Source organism: Drosophila eugracilis, unplaced genomic scaffold (assembly GCF_018153835.1).
Source record: "Drosophila eugracilis isolate 14026-0451.02 unplaced genomic scaffold, ASM1815383v1 contig_90, whole genome shotgun sequence".
NCBI classification, from domain to species: Eukaryota; Metazoa; Arthropoda; class Insecta; order Diptera; family Drosophilidae; genus Drosophila; species Drosophila eugracilis.
Genome location: NW_024573812.1, coordinates 8,330,802 through 8,350,299, shown reverse-complemented (window position 1 = coordinate 8,350,299; position 19,498 = coordinate 8,330,802). Strand labels below are relative to the sequence as shown.

The 19,498-nt window shown below is 39.8% G+C and overlaps 5 protein-coding genes and 2 long non-coding RNA genes across 7 annotated transcripts; all 7 read right to left on the bottom strand.

Annotated features, from left to right (window-relative positions):
* Positions 1-7,747: 7,747 nt before the first annotated feature.
* Positions 7,748-9,668, bottom strand: LOC108113318 (RING1 and YY1-binding protein A). Its single transcript, XM_017223874.2, has 2 exons — positions 9,208-9,668; positions 7,748-8,542 (listed from the first exon to the last, which is right to left on the bottom strand). Exons 1-2 carry the CDS (start codon positions 9,344-9,346, stop codon positions 8,229-8,231), a joined length of 453 nt encoding a protein of 150 aa, XP_017079363.1. The 5' UTR covers positions 9,347-9,668; the 3' UTR covers positions 7,748-8,228.
* A 224-nt stretch (positions 9,669-9,892) lies between these two features.
* Positions 9,893-11,111, bottom strand: LOC108112339 (lipopolysaccharide-induced tumor necrosis factor-alpha factor homolog). The gene is made up of 3 exons (XM_017222168.1): positions 10,723-11,111; positions 10,526-10,655; positions 9,893-10,290 (listed from the first exon to the last, which is right to left on the bottom strand). The coding sequence occupies exons 1-3, from the start codon at positions 10,958-10,960 to the stop codon at positions 10,170-10,172; spliced, it is 489 nt and encodes a 162-aa protein (XP_017077657.1). The 5' UTR covers positions 10,961-11,111; the 3' UTR covers positions 9,893-10,169.
* A 652-nt stretch (positions 11,112-11,763) lies between these two features.
* On the bottom strand, positions 11,764-12,926 carry LOC108112204 (lipopolysaccharide-induced tumor necrosis factor-alpha factor homolog). The gene is made up of 2 exons (XM_017222020.2): positions 12,568-12,926; positions 11,764-11,964 (listed from the first exon to the last, which is right to left on the bottom strand). The coding sequence occupies exons 1-2, from the start codon at positions 12,900-12,902 to the stop codon at positions 11,859-11,861; spliced, it is 441 nt and encodes a 146-aa protein (XP_017077509.1). The 5' UTR covers positions 12,903-12,926; the 3' UTR covers positions 11,764-11,858.
* A 249-nt stretch (positions 12,927-13,175) lies between these two features.
* Positions 13,176-13,714, bottom strand: LOC108112205 (lipopolysaccharide-induced tumor necrosis factor-alpha factor homolog). The gene is made up of 3 exons (XM_017222021.2): positions 13,567-13,714; positions 13,369-13,504; positions 13,176-13,294 (listed from the first exon to the last, which is right to left on the bottom strand). Exons 1-3 carry the CDS (start codon positions 13,706-13,708, stop codon positions 13,189-13,191), a joined length of 384 nt encoding a protein of 127 aa, XP_017077510.1. The 5' UTR covers positions 13,709-13,714; the 3' UTR covers positions 13,176-13,188.
* A 1,677-nt stretch (positions 13,715-15,391) lies between these two features.
* LOC108112436 lies at positions 15,392-15,846 on the bottom strand. The gene is made up of 2 exons (XR_001772652.2): positions 15,645-15,846; positions 15,392-15,582 (listed from the first exon to the last, which is right to left on the bottom strand). It is a non-coding gene; the product is annotated as an uncharacterized LOC108112436 (long non-coding RNA).
* Positions 15,847-17,863: 2,017 nt separating this feature from the next.
* Positions 17,864-18,227, bottom strand: LOC108112431. The gene is made up of 2 exons (XM_017222274.1): positions 18,128-18,227; positions 17,864-18,064 (listed from the first exon to the last, which is right to left on the bottom strand). The coding sequence occupies exons 1-2, from the start codon at positions 18,223-18,225 to the stop codon at positions 17,962-17,964; spliced, it is 201 nt and encodes a 66-aa protein (XP_017077763.1). The 5' UTR covers positions 18,226-18,227; the 3' UTR covers positions 17,864-17,961.
* Positions 18,228-18,417: 190 nt separating this feature from the next.
* LOC108112342 lies at positions 18,418-19,387 on the bottom strand. The gene is made up of 3 exons (XR_001772647.1): positions 19,287-19,387; positions 18,613-19,222; positions 18,418-18,553 (listed from the first exon to the last, which is right to left on the bottom strand). It is a non-coding gene; the product is annotated as an uncharacterized LOC108112342 (long non-coding RNA).
* Between the last annotated feature and the right edge of the window lie 111 nt (positions 19,388-19,498).

Genomic DNA, 19,498 nt, shown 5'->3' with positions numbered 1-19,498 from the left:
AAATTGTATTTACCCATTTTTTTGGGCTGATGAGCCCTTTTTGAGCTGTTTAACTTTAGCACGACCGTTGTGTTTTCAAAACGTATTTCAAGCTCATTCAGCAACTGAGAGATACATTCAGCAGGGCCACTCACAGATACAACTCACTAATACCAAAATGGAAAAGAGAGAATTCTGCTCTCCCCCTCTCTTTCTTAAAGTCTGGGTGTCGCTCTTTCTCTCTCTCTATCTCTCTTTCTCTCTCGACTACCCACCACTGGGTTGGAAAGAGCGACGTTGGAGGGGGGCATATCCGCACCAGAAAGTATCTCAATCGTTCGACCCGCTCACATCCACTCGATTTTCCGTATACTTGCCAGGGCGATTGGCGCCAGCAAGTTAGGATTTCGTTGCCAATGCCTCTTTGGGCCACATTTATACGGAACATTTTGGTGGCGGACGCGCCATAAAGTAGCGGATTCTTTTATCTGCCGCCTGCCTGTGTTGAATTTCATCGATTTTCAGATACTTTTCGGGGCGGCGCGCCAGCAAGTATGGGGAAATGTCAAACGCTCGATGGCGTGGCGGCGAATTCGCTACTTGATGGCTGCCTCAAATGGGCGCTGCGCCCCCCGCCCCGACCCCTCGGAGCCGTAGATGTTGTAGCTGTAGCTGTAGATGTATCCGTAGCTATAGCCATATAGCTATTGCTGGAGCTGGCCGTCTTGCCTGGCCGCCTTGCCTTTCGTTGTCGTTGCTGTTGCCCGTTGCCGTTGCCGTCGCCTTCCCTCCATTTTGCTCCATTCTGCCAGGGCTGCAATGGATGATTCTATATAGTGCTCTATATGTATGTATGTAGTTCTTTTAGCTATATAGTAACTGGTATTGGGACTACTAAGACTTAACTATTTAGTATTTTCGCGTATATACTTGCTTAGATACGATAGTTTTACCGAGAATCCTTAACACGAATACTCAAAGTTAGCTATAAGAAAGAATCTTAAAACATACCTATGTATCTTCTGTACTAAACCACTTTTTCTTTATATTAGAAGATAATTACTGTTGATATTATAGCTAACATACGTAAAGTAGATGTAAAAATATGTTACAATTGAAATTCTGATAGTATTAACCCTTAAATCTACTATACTTATTCATACTATATACTTACACATTCTGAGTAACATTTGTAAAATAATACTTAAAACTTACAGCAGAAATTACAGATTCTATATAATAGGCTACTAAGAATCAATCCATAGTTTTCCCAACTAAAGTCCTAACAGTTTTGTACTTTGTACTCCCCGGGAGTTACATACGTAGTTTTCTGGGGGGGCGGGAGGTTATTCTTATCGGACCTCCGTCAGCTGTACAAACCGAAAAATATCATTTAATTTTCGGTGTTCCCTGATAAGGAAGCAAACTTGGCTCCGATCGCAGATAGGCGCTGCTTCGCTTTCCGAGTGACCCATTTCGAAATTGAACGATGGTCAAAAACTGTCCCAAAATATTGCAGTTTATAAAGAATGCTAAATGGTAATCAATCATGGGGATAAATCTTTTTTATTATTAGGAAAAATAATGTGTTAACCTAAGTACGAAGTTTCCCCTCTTAAAAGTTGGCCTTGCTAGAACTGGGACATTCCTGGATGATATATCAGATTAACTTGGCATTATAAAATATATCTAAAACAATGGAATATTTTGTAGTAAAATAGTTTATATATAGAAATGCAAGCACTTAAGTTTGCCGGGAACTTGCTAGATTAGTTTGCACGGGGTTACCCTGGAGATATCTATAAATAAAGCCCCCCATTGAAGTTGGTTCAGCTGTTCGTGGGAGTCCAACTTTGGGGACCTTCGCGGGTGTCAATGCTATATAGTATATTCCAATATTTGTTCGGTAAGACATTTCGGAACTGCTGCAGCCCTGGAATCTTTGGCTGTTTGTGCTGCGCTGTCGCCTGGCAAGTATTTTTCTTTCTTGGACTTGGACACATAGCGTTCGTCCGTGAATTTTCTTCCCCGTCAGCAGCTGCAAATACAGGGTGCCCCTACCGATCGCGCACTGCCCCTCATCCCTTTTATGTATCCCCCCTTTCCCACCCTCCCCCTTAAACAAGCAGACGAACTTCGCCCCAAGGCTAGGTCTCCGTTTCTCCACTTCTCTGGTTTCTCAGCACGCAGCGGGAAAAAGCAACAAAAATATTGTTTTTTCTCTCGAGTTGCTCGTGGCCCTGTATTCCCAAATATATGTATGTATGTGTGTGTGGGCCAACTGAGCGTGTGTGCGTGCAACTGTGCGAGAGTTTAAGCTTAAAGCTATTGTACACTTGGTGTGTCGTGTCTGCCTCTGCCTCGGCCTCCCCCTCTCTCAGCCAGCCCCCGCCGCCTTTCTTCCCAACCGCCCCAGCTCTTCTTCTTTGGCCTCTCCTGCGTCCTCGTCCTCGGCGGCCTGTCGCTGTCCTTTCAGCCAGAGCCAGCAAGCAGCCAGGCAGGATGGAGCGGCTTAGTGAGCTTGGGTAGGCGAAAGATGGATACTCTCTCTATCGCAATAAATAATATTTTTTACTTCTAATGGGTTAAATAGTTAATCCGGTCTATCGAAGCCTGAATTTGAATCCTTACAGGTTTCAAATCATCTTCAAAGAGTATCTAAAAGTAATATCTGAAAATGAAAAAGACATGTTACGACAACATGCATTACTTTATAAATAAGATGAAATAGAATGGAATTAACTTAATATCTATATAGTAAGTATTAACCAACATGGGTAAATCGGTTACAGAAAATAAGATTACAAACTTTTAGCCTATAAATTTGAAATCCTCTACTAATGTTTTTCATTTACACAAATAAAGTTTAATAACAACTTTCTTAGCACAGATAGCACAGATGTCATTAAAATATACAAAGTTATGAAAAAACATTGCTTTTACTAGTTCCTTTTAGTTTTTAAAGATTTTCAGCTCATACTCGACTCCATATTTCATAGCATACTCATGTTACCCACTTGGCTTAGGGTATTCCACTAACGTTGCCTTTGCTGTTGCCAGTGTCGCCATCACCATCGCCATCGTAGTCATCGCAGCCAGCTGCCTCTGCTCTGGCCTGCCACGCCCCCTCCACAGCCCCCGCCCCACAAGTTTCCATTTGCTGTCTCTGGTTCTTCTGTCCCTGGTCCTACGCTTTTGCCAACGCATTTTTGTTTTGTTTAGAGCGCAAGTTATGCGGGCGCCAAGGAGGAGAAATCGAGAACGGAGAATGGAGAATCAAGAGGACGGAGCCGGGCAGAGATGCAGATGGGTGGGCAGATGGGGAATACCTCTTGGTACTCGACACATGCCGACAGGTATCGAAAATGTTACCCAAAATGCAGCTCAGCTCAGCGCGTTCGCAGGGAAAAAGGTAAAAAAGCTAGAGGAACAGAGGAATTGAAGCTGGCGGCAAAAGTTTGTAGGCAAAGTTGTTCTTTAAGCTGACTTCACCTGACGTCAGACAGCACGCCGGAAGAGCCAGGCGAGCAATCACACCACCCCAACAAAAAAAAAACGCCCCCAGACCCAGTCCCAAACGAAGTCCACCCCCTAAGACCATACTCACAACCCCACCCTCGGGTTTTTCCCCGGCACACGCACCTTTACACATTTTTCCACTTCCCTTTCAGTCCTCCGCCGGGCTCGGAACTCCGGCTCTCGGGCCAAATGAAAAATTGCACACGCGGGAATTTGATTTTAACATGAGAAATAAACACAATGAAGCTGACGGCCCAAACGGGCATGGCCAGAGGCGTTCAGTGGGGGCTCAGGGGGTCCGAGGGGCTCACAAAGGACCCGAGGGGGTGATGGTGACACTGCGATTGTCGTACATTCCACGCTCTTCGAGAAACTTTAATTTTCCAACTTTAATTAAGGAAAGGAGCGTATGCTACTTGCTACTCAATTTATGGGTCAGGTTTTTGGATACTACTTGTAATGGGTAGAACCTTAAAATCAAGTTTAAAATAATAATTAAGAACGTTTAATACACTTTTGAAAAGACCCAATAGAAAGATCCAACTTAAGTTTAATTCTATGAGAATAAGTTTTAACTTTAGAACGACAACTGGCTATACGTAAGGAAACCTTTCTGCCGAATGTGGACAGGAATATTGATTAATAAGAAAGTCGAATACTAAATAACAGAAGCCTTACTTTTTGTCCGTAAACTTTAACTACAAGTATATAAATGTAGTTAATTATGAATCTTAAGTCGATGAAACTTTTAAATATTAAACAAAAATGCTTCTTAGGAAAGAAGGGAGTTTGTAAGAATCTGCAGGTTCACTGTCCAGAATTTTATCTAAAAACACTTAAAATAATTTAAACATATTAAGCTCTTTGTTTCATAAAAGAGGCAAGGAAATGTACTTAAATTCAAAATTAAAAGAAATAAATAACTTTCACCAACTATGTTCTCTGAGCAGGTGGCCATAATTGATTATAAACGGCCAAAGGACACTAAACAGTGGATTAAATATTTGAAATATCCCAAAATGCAATTCCAATTACTGAAGATTTATTTGACAGACTGTAATGGGTGACGAATAATAATTTCTTGGTGCATAAAATTCGACGTGCTGTGGCACATTTGAAACAGATAAGCGCCAGCAAATTTTCCTATCCCAGCCCAGTTCCTCTACGCCGCCATTTCAGCCAACTCTCTCCCACCCCTTTCGAATCCTTTTGGCAGCCACCCCTTTTGGATAGATTGTGTTTTACGTTGGTAGCATTCCTTGCCTAATGCTGGAATTTCAATTTTAAAGACTAACTTGATTACCACGAGGGGTGTGAGGCACACAGAGGGGTAGTTCCCCATTGTCTCTCGCATGAGTTGGCCCAAAGTTACTCGCAAGGATCAAAGTGACATAAGTTCGCCGTTCGCTGGCAGCTTCGGGAATCGTATTCAGCTTTGGCTACATCTTCATCTTCGGCTCCAATTTATTTAATGCCTGCAAAAGTTTTTAATGTAATTAAAATGGCTAAAGCCTAAAGAGTGTTTAAAACCGGGAGCTATCTCAGCTTTAACGGGATTCCCCCGCTCAGCATTGGTTATCTAACACCCACCCACGCACATACTCATACACCCACACATGCACAGATTCAGGCACACGTGCGCGTTGTGCCATAAAGTGCTCAAGTTACTTGCGGGGATTACCAGTGGCACATCCAGCGCCGCCCCCTAATCCTCCGCCTTCGCTTATTTTCCAGGCGATCCTCGAGCCGGCCAGCGCGGCGTATGCGTCATGCGAAAGCAATGCCCAGCAGCAGGAGCAGCAGCAAGGAGTTTTTAACATTTTCCAAATGCTGCAACGTTGATTTTGCTTTTTTTCTCGCTCCTCCAAGCAAAACGAGAATTTCCAACTACACACAAGGACAAAGGACGAGGAGCGAAGAAGGAAGGAGGAAGGACCCGTTGGGTGGCACAGGATGTGCGGACGGTCGCACAGATGAGGCGGAAGCACGGACAAACAAACGGATAAGAAGGCGGAGGGCCACGAAGGACGAATGCCGAAAGGACGAGCAGGAGAACGAAGCTAGTGCTGGAACTGGAGCCAAGGAACGAAGCGCACATGGAAGATAAGCGCACAGAGTGTGGCGCTGATAACGCAGGTCCTGCCGCCGCCTGTGGGCCAAAACTAGAGGGATGGAAATCGGGGGGTGACATGGTGGGAGGTCCTGTGAATTTTAACATTTTAGAGAAAATACGAACGGGAGAATTTCGAACGCCGAGCTAGAAGTCTGTAGCGAATTGCGCGAGGGCTGACACTGGGTGTGAGATGTGGGTGGAATTCTGTGTGTTTGTACGTTAGTACAGTCAAGCGTCGTTGTATTGAATTGTAATTAGCTAAAATAAAATAAAATTCAAGTCAGATTAACTAGTTTTGTCGTTTATTATATATTATTAAGGAAGCTTTTGTTGCAGTAGCATTATTTTTTAAAGGATTACAATGTCTGAGACATTAAAACTTTTATAAAAGTTTTATGTTTATTTTCTGTTCATAAAATATTAGGCTAAGTAGTTTTAATTGTTTGTCCATTTAATAACTTTATTTACTTTTTTCCAACTAGCTAGAAAAATTTCCCAACAGCTATACAGCTTAAAACAGGATTAGCTCTACTTTAAAATCGGAAACCAACTAATGAACTAATAAATAAATACAATGTTAATATGAGCTAAAAACAAGTTACACATTTTAAAGTAATGTAAGTGTTTTTGCACTCATATATCAGCATGCAAACTTAAACAGCACAACAGATGGTAGTTGGTTGTAGGGAAGCTTGACTGTGGCAGCATAGCTGGAACGAAACAATTTGTAATTTATTTGCGAAGCGTGCGATGTGCTCCGGCTCTGTGCGAAAAGTTGAGGCAGCTGCCAAAGGCGTAGCCATCGACCAGAGACTAGAGACTCCGGCTCGAGCTCCATCTCCATCTCCATGAGCAGCTCCTGTTCCCATTTTCCGTGCATCTGAAACCGAAACTCTGGCAGAAACACTGCTCTGATCTGAGGCCCGAAAACTCGAGGCCGGGAGCACGCGTAAGCAGATACTCAGATACAGATACAGATGGTGCTCCCCCCACACACAGAGAACAGCACAGCCCAGCACACACACACACAAAACGAAAAGGGGAGGGAAAGGCGACGCGTGGGTGGTCCGGGGTCCTGGAGAAACAGTGGATGTGCTGGCATCCAAGCAGGGTGGTTCTCTCTGTGCTCCTTTGCTCTTTAAAGACCTTTAAAGTTTAAGCCGAATGTCAGCCATAAAAAGAATCAAAAATAAAACTTGGCAACAAAAGTTTAGCAAGTCGGATAAGCTCAAATAAAAAATATTAAACTCAACTCTTGGAGGCAGAAGGGAGAGAGAGAGACAACGATTTGGAATAGCATTTTCGAAATTTATTTAATGTATTTTATAATGCTTTAAAAGTTTATGCTTTACAATTGGAATTCAAGTTTTAACTATCCGTGTGTGGTTGTGTGAGTGCGGCGCTTTAATTGCATTTGCTTAAGTTTTGTCTTTGTTGTTGTTGTTCTCGTTGCTGTTGATTAATGCTCAACTGGCCAAGCATTTGGAATACAAACTGTTCATATATTAATTGTAAATGTTCTTTACGATAATCCAAATTGAAGTTTGTCTATTGGAAGTTGTTCTTTGACTACAGTCGGCAGTTTTGAGAAGTGTGAGTGTGTGTAAGTGTTCTGTTCTTGTGTGGCTAAATAATCTATCTCAAAATACAAATATCAAGCACTTTATAAACCATTATATCCGTTATCCAATATTAAATACAATCGTTCATATCAAAATTCTTGTTTTTTTTTCTTGTTGTTCTTTGTTTGCTAAGTAATTATTGCTATGGTGGAAGAGCGTTTAAGCTCCGCTAAGTACAAAATTCTCTTTGCGAGTTTGAGTATTCGTCTATTGTATGCTGGGAGGATCTTCTATTGGTGAAAACCAAATCAAAATCGGACTCAGGCTGGGTGCTGGGTGTGTGGGCGTTTATATATCTGGTTGGTAACGCTTAATCAGTCTTGTATACAAACAAATTAAAATTAGCAAATTGTCTACAACCAAGCTACGTGGCTCGCTTCTCCCTACTCTTCGTTGTCAAGCAGCATTTTCTAGTTTTTTTTCTTTGTTTTTGTAAAAAAAAGTATAGTTTAAAATAGTTAGACAAACCATTGGAGATGGGCGCTGCTAGTGGAACATTGAGATTAGCTTGCACTTAGTTAAACCATATTTTAATTCGACACTTACAAAACAAATGATATCTTTGTTGAACATGTACACGGCGGTTATACATAGTTACCTTTTCATCAATAAATTAGGAATTAGAGTAGCAGAATTAAATTACAACTAAAATTACGATACGAGACAGAGATATTCAGGGAACTCATGCGTCGCTATTTACAGGGTTTAGCGCATTTAAAGATTGGATTTGGAGAGCGTCGTTTAAATGCAATCGACTCGCCGTCGCTTTTCCTTTGCTTCGCCATCTTGGCCTGGGCTGGAAGTCATGAACTTGTGGGGCGTGGCTTTCGGGGCTTTGAACGTGGCCTAATACTTGTTAACTTAAACGGATTTCGATTTACAATTGTTATCGCCAGGGGCCTAACACTTAGAATTTACAACTTGTAACAGGGGACCGGGAACCGTGGCGTAGAATATTTGGGGAGCTGGGCGTGAGGATGCCTGGAATGCCTCCTCTAACTCCGGCTGTCGTTGCTTTCGCTGAAGCTCTGCTCGCTGGACTCGCGCCGGCTGCTCACCGGCTTGGCCTTGTACTCTGTGATGAACACGGTCACCGAGTTGACCGTCACCTCTCGCGTCTGCGCCGTCGATCGGTCCACGTTCTTCAACCGGGCCGGGTACCGCTTGTGCCGTTGCCGGTCGTGCCCGCTGCCATGCCGCGACCCGGAGGCGGACTTCCCGTTGGGCATGTTGGCGCTGGCGCCCGGCAAAGTGGCTGCCTGCTGGGCGACTAGCGCTGAGTTCAGGCGCGGCTTTCGCGTGGAGGTTCCTGCGGACAAAAGGTTCAAAACGTTAGCGAGTGGCCCAGTTATTTGTAATTAATCAGGCGTGTTTCGGTTTTCACTTTTACACAATGGGATAGGTGCTTAATTAGTTCATATTTTTAATATTCGTGCCTATGATTAGCCTATTATTTTTATGCCAAACTAATATGCACACATATTTGTTACAATCCATGCTTATATTTTTTTTAATTAAATTTTAAATTTTAAACAATAGTTAAGTTTTAAAGAATGAATATCACACATATCAAAGATTAAACTATTTTTTAAAATTAAACGGAAGCAACGAATCATAAAATTAGCTAGGAGGTGATTAAACAAATTCCGTTAAAAATCTTCCAAGTGCAGGAAATACGATTAAAACAATGAAACATTTTTTAAATTCATTAAGCCTTTTAAAATAATTTTTTTTTTCCAAGAACCATTGAATAGAATTAATAGATTAATGTTTTGTATCTACAAGATACATCTATCTGCCTCTGCCTAGTTAATTACTTTACATTGCTGTTGCTTACATTTATCTCAAAGTGTATCCCTGCAGATGGATATTGAAATCCTAAAGATATTTGTCTAATTTTCGATCGAGAAAACGAAAACCGGAACGTGCCTGGCAATCTGGCAAATCTTCGGAATCGGAATCGGGGTCACTCACCTTTCCGCACGTCGCACATGCGACACTTGAAGGCCTCCGCCGAGTTTCTATATGTGCAGACGCTGCAGTCCCAGAAGTTCTCCTCGATCACCTTCGCCTGCCGCTTTTGTCGTCGCACCGGCGAGGATTTCTTGTCCATAATATAGGTGAAGAGGGGAAACGCCTGGGCCGCTGGAAAAACAACAATCCAACGAAGAAGTGGCAGCTGAAAATGCCCGACTTTTCCCTCTGCCTCTGCCCGCCCCTTCTTCTACTGCTGTGCTGCTTCTGCTGCCTGTGTTCCTGTGATGTTTTGTTGTTTTCGCCCACCTTTGCCACGCCCACGAACACACGGTGGCCTCAGTGGAGATTCGCTGTGCTTTTGGCACGCATTTGTTGCTTAATTCGAGCGTTTTCGGTGGCTTTTTGTTGTGAAAAAAACTTTCTGCAATTGTCTTTTTGGCTGCTGCAGCATTGCCATATTATCTAGTTGCTCAACATAAGGTTATCGATATATCGATTGTACATTCAGTGTTGGTAAGCAATAGCGTGTAAGTGATCTGGCAACCTTCCTGCCAGCTTGAGCGCTAAAATAAATTCAATTTGAAATTTGTTTGTCCTCTGTTTTTGTTTACTTTATATTGTTTAGCCAACCGAAGCTATCACCCACGCTTTTATTTATGTTAACCATTTAAAGGCCAGCTACTTCATCAACAATGCAAAGGTAAGCGGTTTTGCTTATGTTTATTATAGTATTTATCGGTTAATATTAGGAAAACTTAAACAACTTCAGCAACTTCAAATATTTTTAAATAATAGATTACCATTTTTTGTTTGGCCTTGGACGCTAACGATGTGCATTTTAGCCAATGGCTACTGTAAAATATTATAGCTGGCAAACGTCAGCTGATATGTGGTTGCGTATTACTTTTAACTGTTCTATCTTTTTTCTATCTTTTAGATCACATCTAATCGCAGTCTTATCATCGGTTCATCCCTTTTGGATTGTAGGCTCCCAGGAAGGTGTTGCATTTGCGACAGTAGTGATTTCCTGTGCGGCAACTGTTCATGCAATAGGGGACGAAACAGGCACAGCAGCAAAAACTAAAAAGAAAGAAAATGTAACGAATTTAAATAAAATCAAGGTAATATTTAAATTGTATTTTTGGAGTTGATTTTAAATAAATTTATAAATTTATCGAAATAATATGATATATGGATAAAAATCTTTTTATATATATTTTGTTTTGAAATCTGTTTCATTATAATTAGGAACTTCAAAGTGTATTTAAAAATATTAAAATATTGTCTATCCTTCTTTATTAAATCCTCAACATACCCTACTAAGCAGAGTAGACCTGCTACCAAGTGGGTCCTAGAGTTAGCTGTATGAGTCATCCTAGTAGTTTTATTGGCCCCACAGGCTGGGCAGAGAACTCTACATCGATTCGGTCCCAAATTCAAGGTATCTGCAACAACAGAAGTGACGTCAAGAGAGCTTTATACTCGAACTATAACTTGATATAAACTACCAACCGATCGGCACCACTGTAGGCGGCTGTAGTGCTGGCTGTTCGACAACCACCACGGGCGGCGGAGCTGGGGCAATCGCTGGTGCGGAAACCACCGGAACAGAGACCGCCATGTCGTATGACGGCGGAGCCTCCACGGGCAGGCCCATGGGATTACCCAACTCCCTCGTTGGTGTCGGTGAGGGGGCGGTCGGAGTGTTGAAATCCACCTGTGGATACAGCATAGCACGCTTCTGGTCCATCTTTCAAGCACTTTAATACTTGACTTTGAGTTTAAAGTTCAGGTTTGGGTTTCTTTTTTGCAATGAGTAAGAGATTCCGGTTCCTGTCCAGCAGACTAATTTTTGTTTACTTTGCGTATTTACAACTAAAACGGGGTCTTTTGCACTTCGATCGCCGCTCACAACTGCCAGTGGATTTGGATCCAGGTAAAGATTCAGTTTCGGAATCGCATTCAAGTTTTTGGCTCAGATCGGCAGAGCGAGCTTAAAAAAGCTCCCAGCCGGTTGAGCAATTATTTTTCGGGCTATTGCAAAACCGAAAGTATCTCTCGAATAATGTTTACCAAGCTTTATCTAATGCACACAATGAGTATCATTGTTTATCCAACTTATCTCAGGTAAAAGAATAGGATGTCCGATAGAGATACAGAGATATACAGACAGAAAAACAGGTCTGCAATTTAATTACCTTTGAAAGAGTTATCAAGCGCCCTTGAACGTAATATTAAAGGCTAACAATGCTAGAAATAAAACAAAAAGCTTTAGGAAACTAAAGCAAAAATAAAAAGTTAACTTAATAAACTGGCATTAACATGGCTTTATTAATTGAGCTGTGTAGAACTAATTTTATTTTTTTATCCTTTTTCATTTCTTACTCTGTTTTAATGCATATTTTAGAAGGGAATATTATTTAATATTGCATGCCTATATAAAAGCTTTTCCTTTGCGTGCAATAACTGTTTTTAATTACTTCCTTTAACAACCCAAAGTTCTGTTCAACGTTAAAGCTTTTGAGTTGCCACTTTTATATACGAAATACTTGATTTCAGTTTGCTTGTGGCAGACCATTTATTAACTAATTACATGAAGAAAATGTGTACACATGAACAGAGCGCCCAGACAGAAACTCCTCCGTTGCTCACTTTCGATCGTAGGTGCCCAAATAACGATCGCACATGCCACAGTAGTGATTTGTATTCATGCAGCTGGAAATGCAGTAAGGCAGGCACACACAGCAGTACAACCTGTAATGAGGGAAAGAACCGAAAAATATGACTAACAGAAGAGTGGAAAACAGACGGATACTTATTGCTGATTATGTGTTATTTTGCTTTTGTTATTTGAATTGCAGAATTGTACCTTTTATGACGGGGTTAGCCTTGAGAATATTATTAATATCATAAAATATTAGTTTGCATAAACTATATTGGCACATTATTACTGGAAGCAGCCTTAGCAATGTTCCATATAAATATGGAAGGGATTTTGGAAAGTGCCTTGAAAAACAACTGGTTAAACATTATTTCAGGTGACAACTTATCAAATCGCTGCAATATCATAACATTGATAAGGGAAGGTATCAAAATAGTCTTCATTATATCACAACGACATACTTTTTATGCTTTATTATTAGCACTATTCACTTTTTCGCATTTATGTAAATATTTTATTTAAACACACATTTTAACAAATGTATATTAAATCAAGATAATTTTATGACTTTATCAACAATCTTCTTATTATTCACAATACCTTTTTAATAGCTACCTTCATTGCGAACGAGAATACCTAATGACTAATTGAGCTTAGATGGCCAACACATAGGCTTATCTTTTCTGTTTACTTACTGGAATAGGCACAATATCAAGGCTATCAGATGGGTCCGCGAGTTGGGTCTATAGGAGACCCGTGTCCGGGCGTAATTATGGCAATGCGGGCACTGCACATCCATAGGTTCCGGGCCGTAGGGTGAACTGGGTACCACCACAACAGTGTGTTGTGTAGTCGTCGTTCCTGAAGCTGGTATGTCTGGAGCTGGTCCCGTAGTTTCCGCCGAAATGGAAGTGGCCTGGTCGTAGCTCGGTGGAGCAGGCGGCAAAAGCTGCTGGTGTTCTGGGACCGCATGCGACTCTACGGATCCCTTGGGCGCTTCCAAGGGAGCAGCTGGATAAACGGGATCCATAATGTAAAGCCTTAACTGGGTGTGTGAATCGCTGGGAAATGACTCAAGGGAGCGCCGTGGATGGAAAAAGTGCCTCGTATCGCGTATTCTTATCAAATAAAGCCAAAAGCTCGCCGGCCCGATTGTTTACCCTTTTTGGGGGAATTTCATCGTTTGTCTGTCGACACCTGGCCAAAAATGTTCGCATTCGTAAATGATTTGTATGTGTTTGTGAGTTGTGGGTGTGATCGGTTGATCGGTTCGATTTGGTTTGATGCGTTTGGTTCTATTTATTTAGCGGGTGAAACTAATCGCTGTTGTAGACGCCAACGAACTTGTTGCAATTGCCGCAGAAGTGATTTGCATTCATGCAGCTGGTGGCGCAGTAAGGTAAGCAGGCACAGCACCAGAGACTGTTTGTGATTTTCCCAAAAGATTCAGAGATTAGATAAGTTTGAGAACTGGGAAGGTCGTCTGGAGATCTTACCCAACTATGCAGAGAATCGCCGCCATACAGTGGGTTTTCACACTGGGCGAGTACTCCACGCGGGTCAACTTCTGTACATGACAATGCGGGCAAGTGATGAAGCTGGGATCGGGACCCACTGGCAAAACAGCTTGATCTGTAAGTCATTTATATACAATATACTATATAACATTTAATTTTTCTATAATTTAAGCCTACGTTGTATGATCACCACGGGCGGAGGTGCTGCCGCGTGAACCACTCGAACTGGCGCTTGGACATGAACCACTTGCTCGTAACTCGGTGGAGGCATCTGATGTGAATACCCTGTGGGCCCCACCGGCGGTTGGTTGTACTGCATCTTCGTTTGGCCTCAAATCACGAACTAAAACTGAGTCCGAATCTCTCGTATTCGTTAGACAAAAAGTTGCTGCCCGGTGTTGCTGGCAACAATGTGTACTAAAGCTTTTCATAGCTTTTTATCTTGTTTGCTTTTAACTACATTATAGACGAGTGTGTGCGTAGTCAAACAACTTAATTTGTTGAAAACGAAAGTGTTTTTACACTGGAAGGCATTTAATGTACTTTTGATACTGAGGAATTACATGTTTAACATTTAATATAATTAATATTTTCACTATTAATTATACGAGTATACATATATTATAAGAATTCATCTAATGTTAATGTGCTAAACAATTTATGTTGCTTTCTGTTGAAAATTTTACAAGTGCTACAGATTGACGCAACCGAAAAATATATGTTTAATCACTAACAGTAAAGTCACTGTCCATGTAGACCCTTAATACCTTAACTTTTAATGTACTTAGAAATCATGTTCCAGGCCTAGCCTGGTTATCATTAGGTATTGAAAAACAATACATAAATCCAAAATATAAATCTTAATGTTATTGATAGATTTTTGTGTTTTGTATGCGTTGATAGGGTGTAGCAGAATGGTGAATTCACCTTGAGCTCCGGTAGCATCACCAGATCATGTATCCTTAATCCCAACATTTAAGTCTTTATAGTTCCAGAGATATCAGCATTTTTAGTTTATTGCAGTTTGTAGGCGTTACAGTGGGCGTGAGCAGATGGTAAAACAATAAATGCTCCGGTGGCACCCCTAAGACTTGCAAGTTCAGTTCATCATTCATCATTCTATCACTCGTAGTTCCAGAGATCTCAACATTCATGCATAGCAGGGGCACAGTTTTAAGCGATTTGTGGGCATACGTGTTGGAGTGGCATGGCGCAAATTTGTGTTGCATTGGTGTCTTAGGAGTCTGCATGCTTTATCCCAACGTTGTATCTCTTCTAGTTGCCGAGATCTCTGCGTCCATACAGACAGAGGGACTTAAAGACGGTCGGACGAACATGGCTAAATCGATTCGGCTATTGATCCTGATCAATATATATATATATATATATATATATATATATATATATATATTTATATATATTTATATAACAGGGTCGGAAACGGTTGCTTCTACCTGCTTTTATTCCACGTCTAGAGATTTATCATCACATACAAATTATACCCTTACAGAAAGTATTTTAAATAAAGAAATACATGTCAGCCTTTTCAGTCATACAGAAAGAGTCATGGAGTTTGTATTAAAATTACTTCTGATTAAGTCTTCTGGTTAAACTTCCGTTGTGGAGATGGTGCAACATCAACTATTGGCATCCTCTTCTTATTTTTAAGTATAGAGATTTTAGGTTCTTCCAGATAAACCTTATCATGACTTCATAACGTCAAAGTATCAGGCTTGAAAGTCAAATTTTCTTTAGTATTTCCGTACAAAACTGATTACTCAATTATAAGTTCTTAAAAGATTAATCAAATCTTCCGTTATGCTTAAATTCAGATTGTTAGAAAATATTGAAAATCAAATATTGAGTATATAAATCAACTTAATTACGTAGATGTTCACCCCAGTTGCATTATAAATACGAATAAAACCTAGCGCAATAGGGAATTTTAATGACGTGCAACCGCAATTTGAAGTCTTGATAAAAATGATTAGCTGCGGTCATATGCAGGTACTGCATTATATTTTATTTAATTTATAAATAATGTCCTACATACGTATACGAATTTTCATCAGATAAAGACTGATTAATACAATTTACTTCGTAAAATTAAAAATATGATTGAAAACTGAATTGTATGGGAATGGGAAGTCATTTGTCTATTTTGTCATCGGTTTTGCACAGCAACAGAGGGAGCTGAAATATAGTTAAGTGTAAATTAAAAACAGATTAAAGTAAAAATAAGCACTTTAATATACCGAATATTAAAACGAATTCTTTGGCTCCAACTAAGCTTTACGTCCTCAGAATCTATGGGTGATGGTTTTGCTGAGACCGTTTTTTTATGTTTGGTCTTTGGTTCCGACAAACTTTTATAAACCTCTGTCGATCGACCGTTCCTGAACGACATCTTTTTAAAACTGCACTCAACTTAGCATCTACAGATTCGTACTGTAATTCTTCCGAATAATAAGAAGCTGATAAGCCGATTTTGATAACAGTTTTCGCGGTAATATATAATATATAATTGTATATATTTCTATACTCAAGTGAGATGGCGATAAGAAAATCGAGAATTTACAGCCAAAGAGCACTATGGGGAATTTGCCCGACTTTACGGTATTTACTCATTTTATCAAATTATTAATAGTTGAGTTTTTTTATGAAAACATATTCTAAACATCTGGTTCTGTAAACTTCAGTACCAGAAATGTTAATTAACAGTGTACTGTTAAAACTATCGGCTGTTAAAGTCAGCTGTTTCAGCCAAAAAAAAAGCGCTTGCAAACTCGCATTATTTGTTGGTAACTTTGAAAGTGTGAAACTTGAAAGTGTAACAAGTTATTGATTCAATTTTTGATGGACACCAATTGTACTGGTTTGTATTATGTGTTGTGTGTACTAATATATCGATTTGTCTGTGTTTTACTAATCTTTAGCGATCCGCACAATCTGCGTACATTCGTTTTTTGGCAGGTAACTTCGAGTTCTCGAACGCGGAGCTCTTTGAAGCATGGCGCAGGGAATCGGACGAATCCAGACAAAAAGAAATTGTTCTTGATTTTTTGTCGAGCAAATTAAATGAAAAAATTGATGTTTTAAAGCATAACAATTATTTAAGAACGAAAAGCAGTTTTTTTGCTTTAATTTACGTGCAAAATGGAAAAAATGCAACAGAAATCAAAAATATTTTGAAAATAAACATAAGAAATGGCTGCAAAGCGCAATGAAAATTAATTTCGGTGAATCAAGTGAAATTGAAAAACAACAAATTGGACTCCCAAAATTGTCTTATTCGGCTAAAGGGGATGAAGCGCAAAGAAAAGAAGCAGCAGCCTTATCGAAAGCTCACAGTAGCAACGTACCCTTGCTAATTGAAACAGCGAGTAAAGCTGCTCGATCTCAGGGACTCATAGATCTTGCTGAAGTGCTTAACATACTTTCGGATAATCCCGAAATGGCAAAAGATATTAGCCAGTTTTTAAAAAACCCAATAAAACGACCTATTCGAGCATCAAAGGACTAGACACTAGCAATCTTATTGGATCAAGGCTTAACAAAGGAGCAGTAGTGCGCAACCAGCCGGAACCACGCCCATTTTTCCAAAAACTATTTCTAATGTATTCTATAATAATACTAATAAAGCCGTTTAAAAATATCTTACTTAGTTTAAAAGTTATTAATTAATACCATAAAAATGGGAAAATTTCCCATAGTGCAATGACGGAGCGGCGGGCTTATCAGCAGTTCCTATTTCGTTTTCGTTCTTCCAGTTTCGCATGCGCTTTACTGTTATTTTGTAGAGCATGCGCTTTTGGGAGTTTCTGTAAAACTGCTGTAGCTCGAAGCTTGTTTTGTTAAGCTGTACATCTATTTTGGCGTAGTTTTGTTGCGGAGTTGATTTGGTTTTGATTTGAAAAAAATTTCGGAATAAAATTTGGAAATTGAATTTATTTAATCTACAGCAATTAAAAACTCTTAGTTGCTCAACAATATATATGAAACAATTCTTTTTACGATTCATTAAATAATAATAATCAATTACTAAATTTATGAGAATTTTTTCAGAGACACCACCACACATTTATATTAACAATTAAATGAGACTGCTGATGTCTCGAAATATTTTGACAAGTTTTCTAATTAAAAATAATTAAGAGCAAACAAACTATGACACCATGCTATAAATTATTTAAGAAACGCATGAAGTTCTTCAACATTTCGTCCGTCCAGTGCGTATACTTAATTTTCAAAACATTTTGCTTAGAAGAAACACTTTGTTAGGTAATGTTTTATTTATTGAAATAAAAATAAAAGGTATTTTAAAAAAACATTAAAAAACATTAAAACATTTTTTATAGAGATATAAAAATGATTAAAAATGTAAGAGCTTTTTGAATGGCACTTTCGGTCCGAGCAGTCTTAAAGCTCTCCAAGCTCAAAAGCTTTTAGTTTATACGAGTAATACATATGTATATGTTTTTCTTCACTTCTGTTGCAATCAACAACCATAAAGTGCAACAGCTGATAACAGAGTTTTGTTTATTTGTTAAAACAAATGCAGATATGTACATCTTAGGGTAAACTGAAAGGATCGCCTTTCCAGCCACAGGAGCGGCATTTGTAAACCCTTTTATAAATGCCAACTCTACAATATCGACGGCAACAGCATAAAGCGCTGAAAGTTAAGGCAAATTCCTCAGATCTCGAACTTTAAATATAAATAACATATAAAAGATACCAGAAATCCATCTTCAGCTTCTTCAACCGCGGTATAGCCAGGTAATCTTTACTGTCCATAGAAGTTGAATGGCAGTTGAGGCAGCTCAGTTCCGACATTACTCAATGCGTTGCAAGTCCAGACTGTCTGTTTACTAAGCGATTTAGTCTTGCCTCCCTGCCTGCCTGTTGCAATTGGGTGAGTCATTGCATTCTCTTGCAATCAACGCAACATAATACCGAAGAGAGCTTCCTCTGCGAAAAACTAGAGCTAAGAGCAAAGCTCTTTTGATGCAAATAAATTAGTCATTGTTTAAATTTTCCGAATTGGTTGGTTTATTTCACTGTTGAATCTGATAACAAACTGTTATATTTAACATATTTAAATATATTTTATTGTTAATTGAAATCGTTATTGTGGCGAGTTACCTTCAGTGAACACTTTTCGCTGGAAATTATAAAAACATTTAAAAAAAAATATTATTAAAAGGAAACGCCAATAGTTACCAATATCTAATAACACATACTCTGCGGCCTAGGAATCTTTGGTAATCTTCAAAGGTCATATTTTTCTTGGCGTTGCTTTTTTGACATTTATAGCACTTCTCAGGCCTCACAAAATAGTCTTTCTGCTCAGCGGGTTGATGTATTTGTGGTGGTTGAGGAAGGGGAGGAGGAGTGGGTATACTTTGGGATTCCCCTTGATCTTCAGTTTCTCTGTTGGACTCCATCCTAGATAGAGGTCTGCTGAGCACAGCAATCAGCTCTATACTGCACTGCCCATTTGCGTTGCAAGTTTCCTGCATTGCTGGCAAGTGCAAGTCTAATGCTGGCGGTTGAATCACCCCAAATGGTGAAATAACCCATGTGGATGTATGGTAAATCAGTAGATACTTTTTACTTCAAGATGGAATAACGTATTAGTATGCTCGCAGTTCGACTGTTCAGATTAACATAAAGTTCAACAGCTGATAACAGATATTTATAATTTTTTAATACAGGAATATTTTTATCTTAGGGTAACCTGAAAGGTTCGCATTTCCAGCCACAGGTGCGGCACTTGCAAACCCTTTTATAAATGCCATTTCCGCAATATCGTCTACCGCAGCACAAAGCGCTGAATATGAAAGAAATGTCATAAGATTTGAAAATATGATTTTATAATTACAATCAAAAGTTACCAAAAAGTCATTTTCAGCTTTTTCAACCGCGGTATAGCCAGGTAGTCTTTACTGTCTATCGAAGTTGAATGGCAATTAGGGCAGCTCAGTTCTGACATTACTCAATGCGTTGCAAGCCCAGACTGTTTGTTTACTGAGCGATTTAGTCTTGCCTCCCTGCCTGCCTGTTGCAATTGGGTGAATCACCGCGTTCTCTTGCAATCAACGCAACA

Coding starts and splice junctions, on each gene's coding strand:
- LOC108112431 (XM_017222274.1), bottom strand. CDS start 18,225: ATGTCGGAACTGAGCTGCCTCAACTGCCATTCAACTTCTATGGACAGT. Junction 18,065..18,127: donor AAGCTGAAGATGGATTTCTG/GTATCTTTTATA, acceptor CTTAACTTTCAG/CGCTTTATGCTGTTGCCGTC.
- LOC108113318 (XM_017223874.2), bottom strand. CDS start 9,346: ATGGACAAGAAATCCTCGCCGGTGCGACGACAAAAGCGGCAGGCGAAG. Junction 8,543..9,207: donor CATGTGCGACGTGCGGAAAG/GTGAGTGACCCC, acceptor TTTTGTCCGCAG/GAACCTCCACGCGAAAGCCG.
- LOC108112205 (XM_017222021.2), bottom strand. CDS start 13,708: ATGCAGTACAACCAACCGCCGGTGGGGCCCACAGGGTATTCACATCAG. Junction 13,505..13,566: donor GCCCGTGGTGATCATACAAC/GTAGGCTTAAAT, acceptor AATGACTTACAG/ATCAAGCTGTTTTGCCAGTG. Junction 13,295..13,368: donor GCGATTCTCTGCATAGTTGG/GTAAGATCTCCA, acceptor AATCACAAACAG/TCTCTGGTGCTGTGCCTGCT.
- LOC108112339 (XM_017222168.1), bottom strand. CDS start 10,960: ATGGACCAGAAGCGTGCTATGCTGTATCCACAGGTGGATTTCAACACT. Junction 10,656..10,722: donor GCCTACAGTGGTGCCGATCG/GTTGGTAGTTTA, acceptor CTGTTGTTGCAG/ATACCTTGAATTTGGGACCG. Junction 10,291..10,525: donor GGTCTACTCTGCTTAGTAGG/GTATGTTGAGGA, acceptor CTTTCTTTTTAG/TTTTTGCTGCTGTGCCTGTT.
- LOC108112204 (XM_017222020.2), bottom strand. CDS start 12,902: ATGGATCCCGTTTATCCAGCTGCTCCCTTGGAAGCGCCCAAGGGATCC. Junction 11,965..12,567: donor TTGATATTGTGCCTATTCCA/GTAAGTAAACAG, acceptor CCCTCATTACAG/GTTGTACTGCTGTGTGTGCC.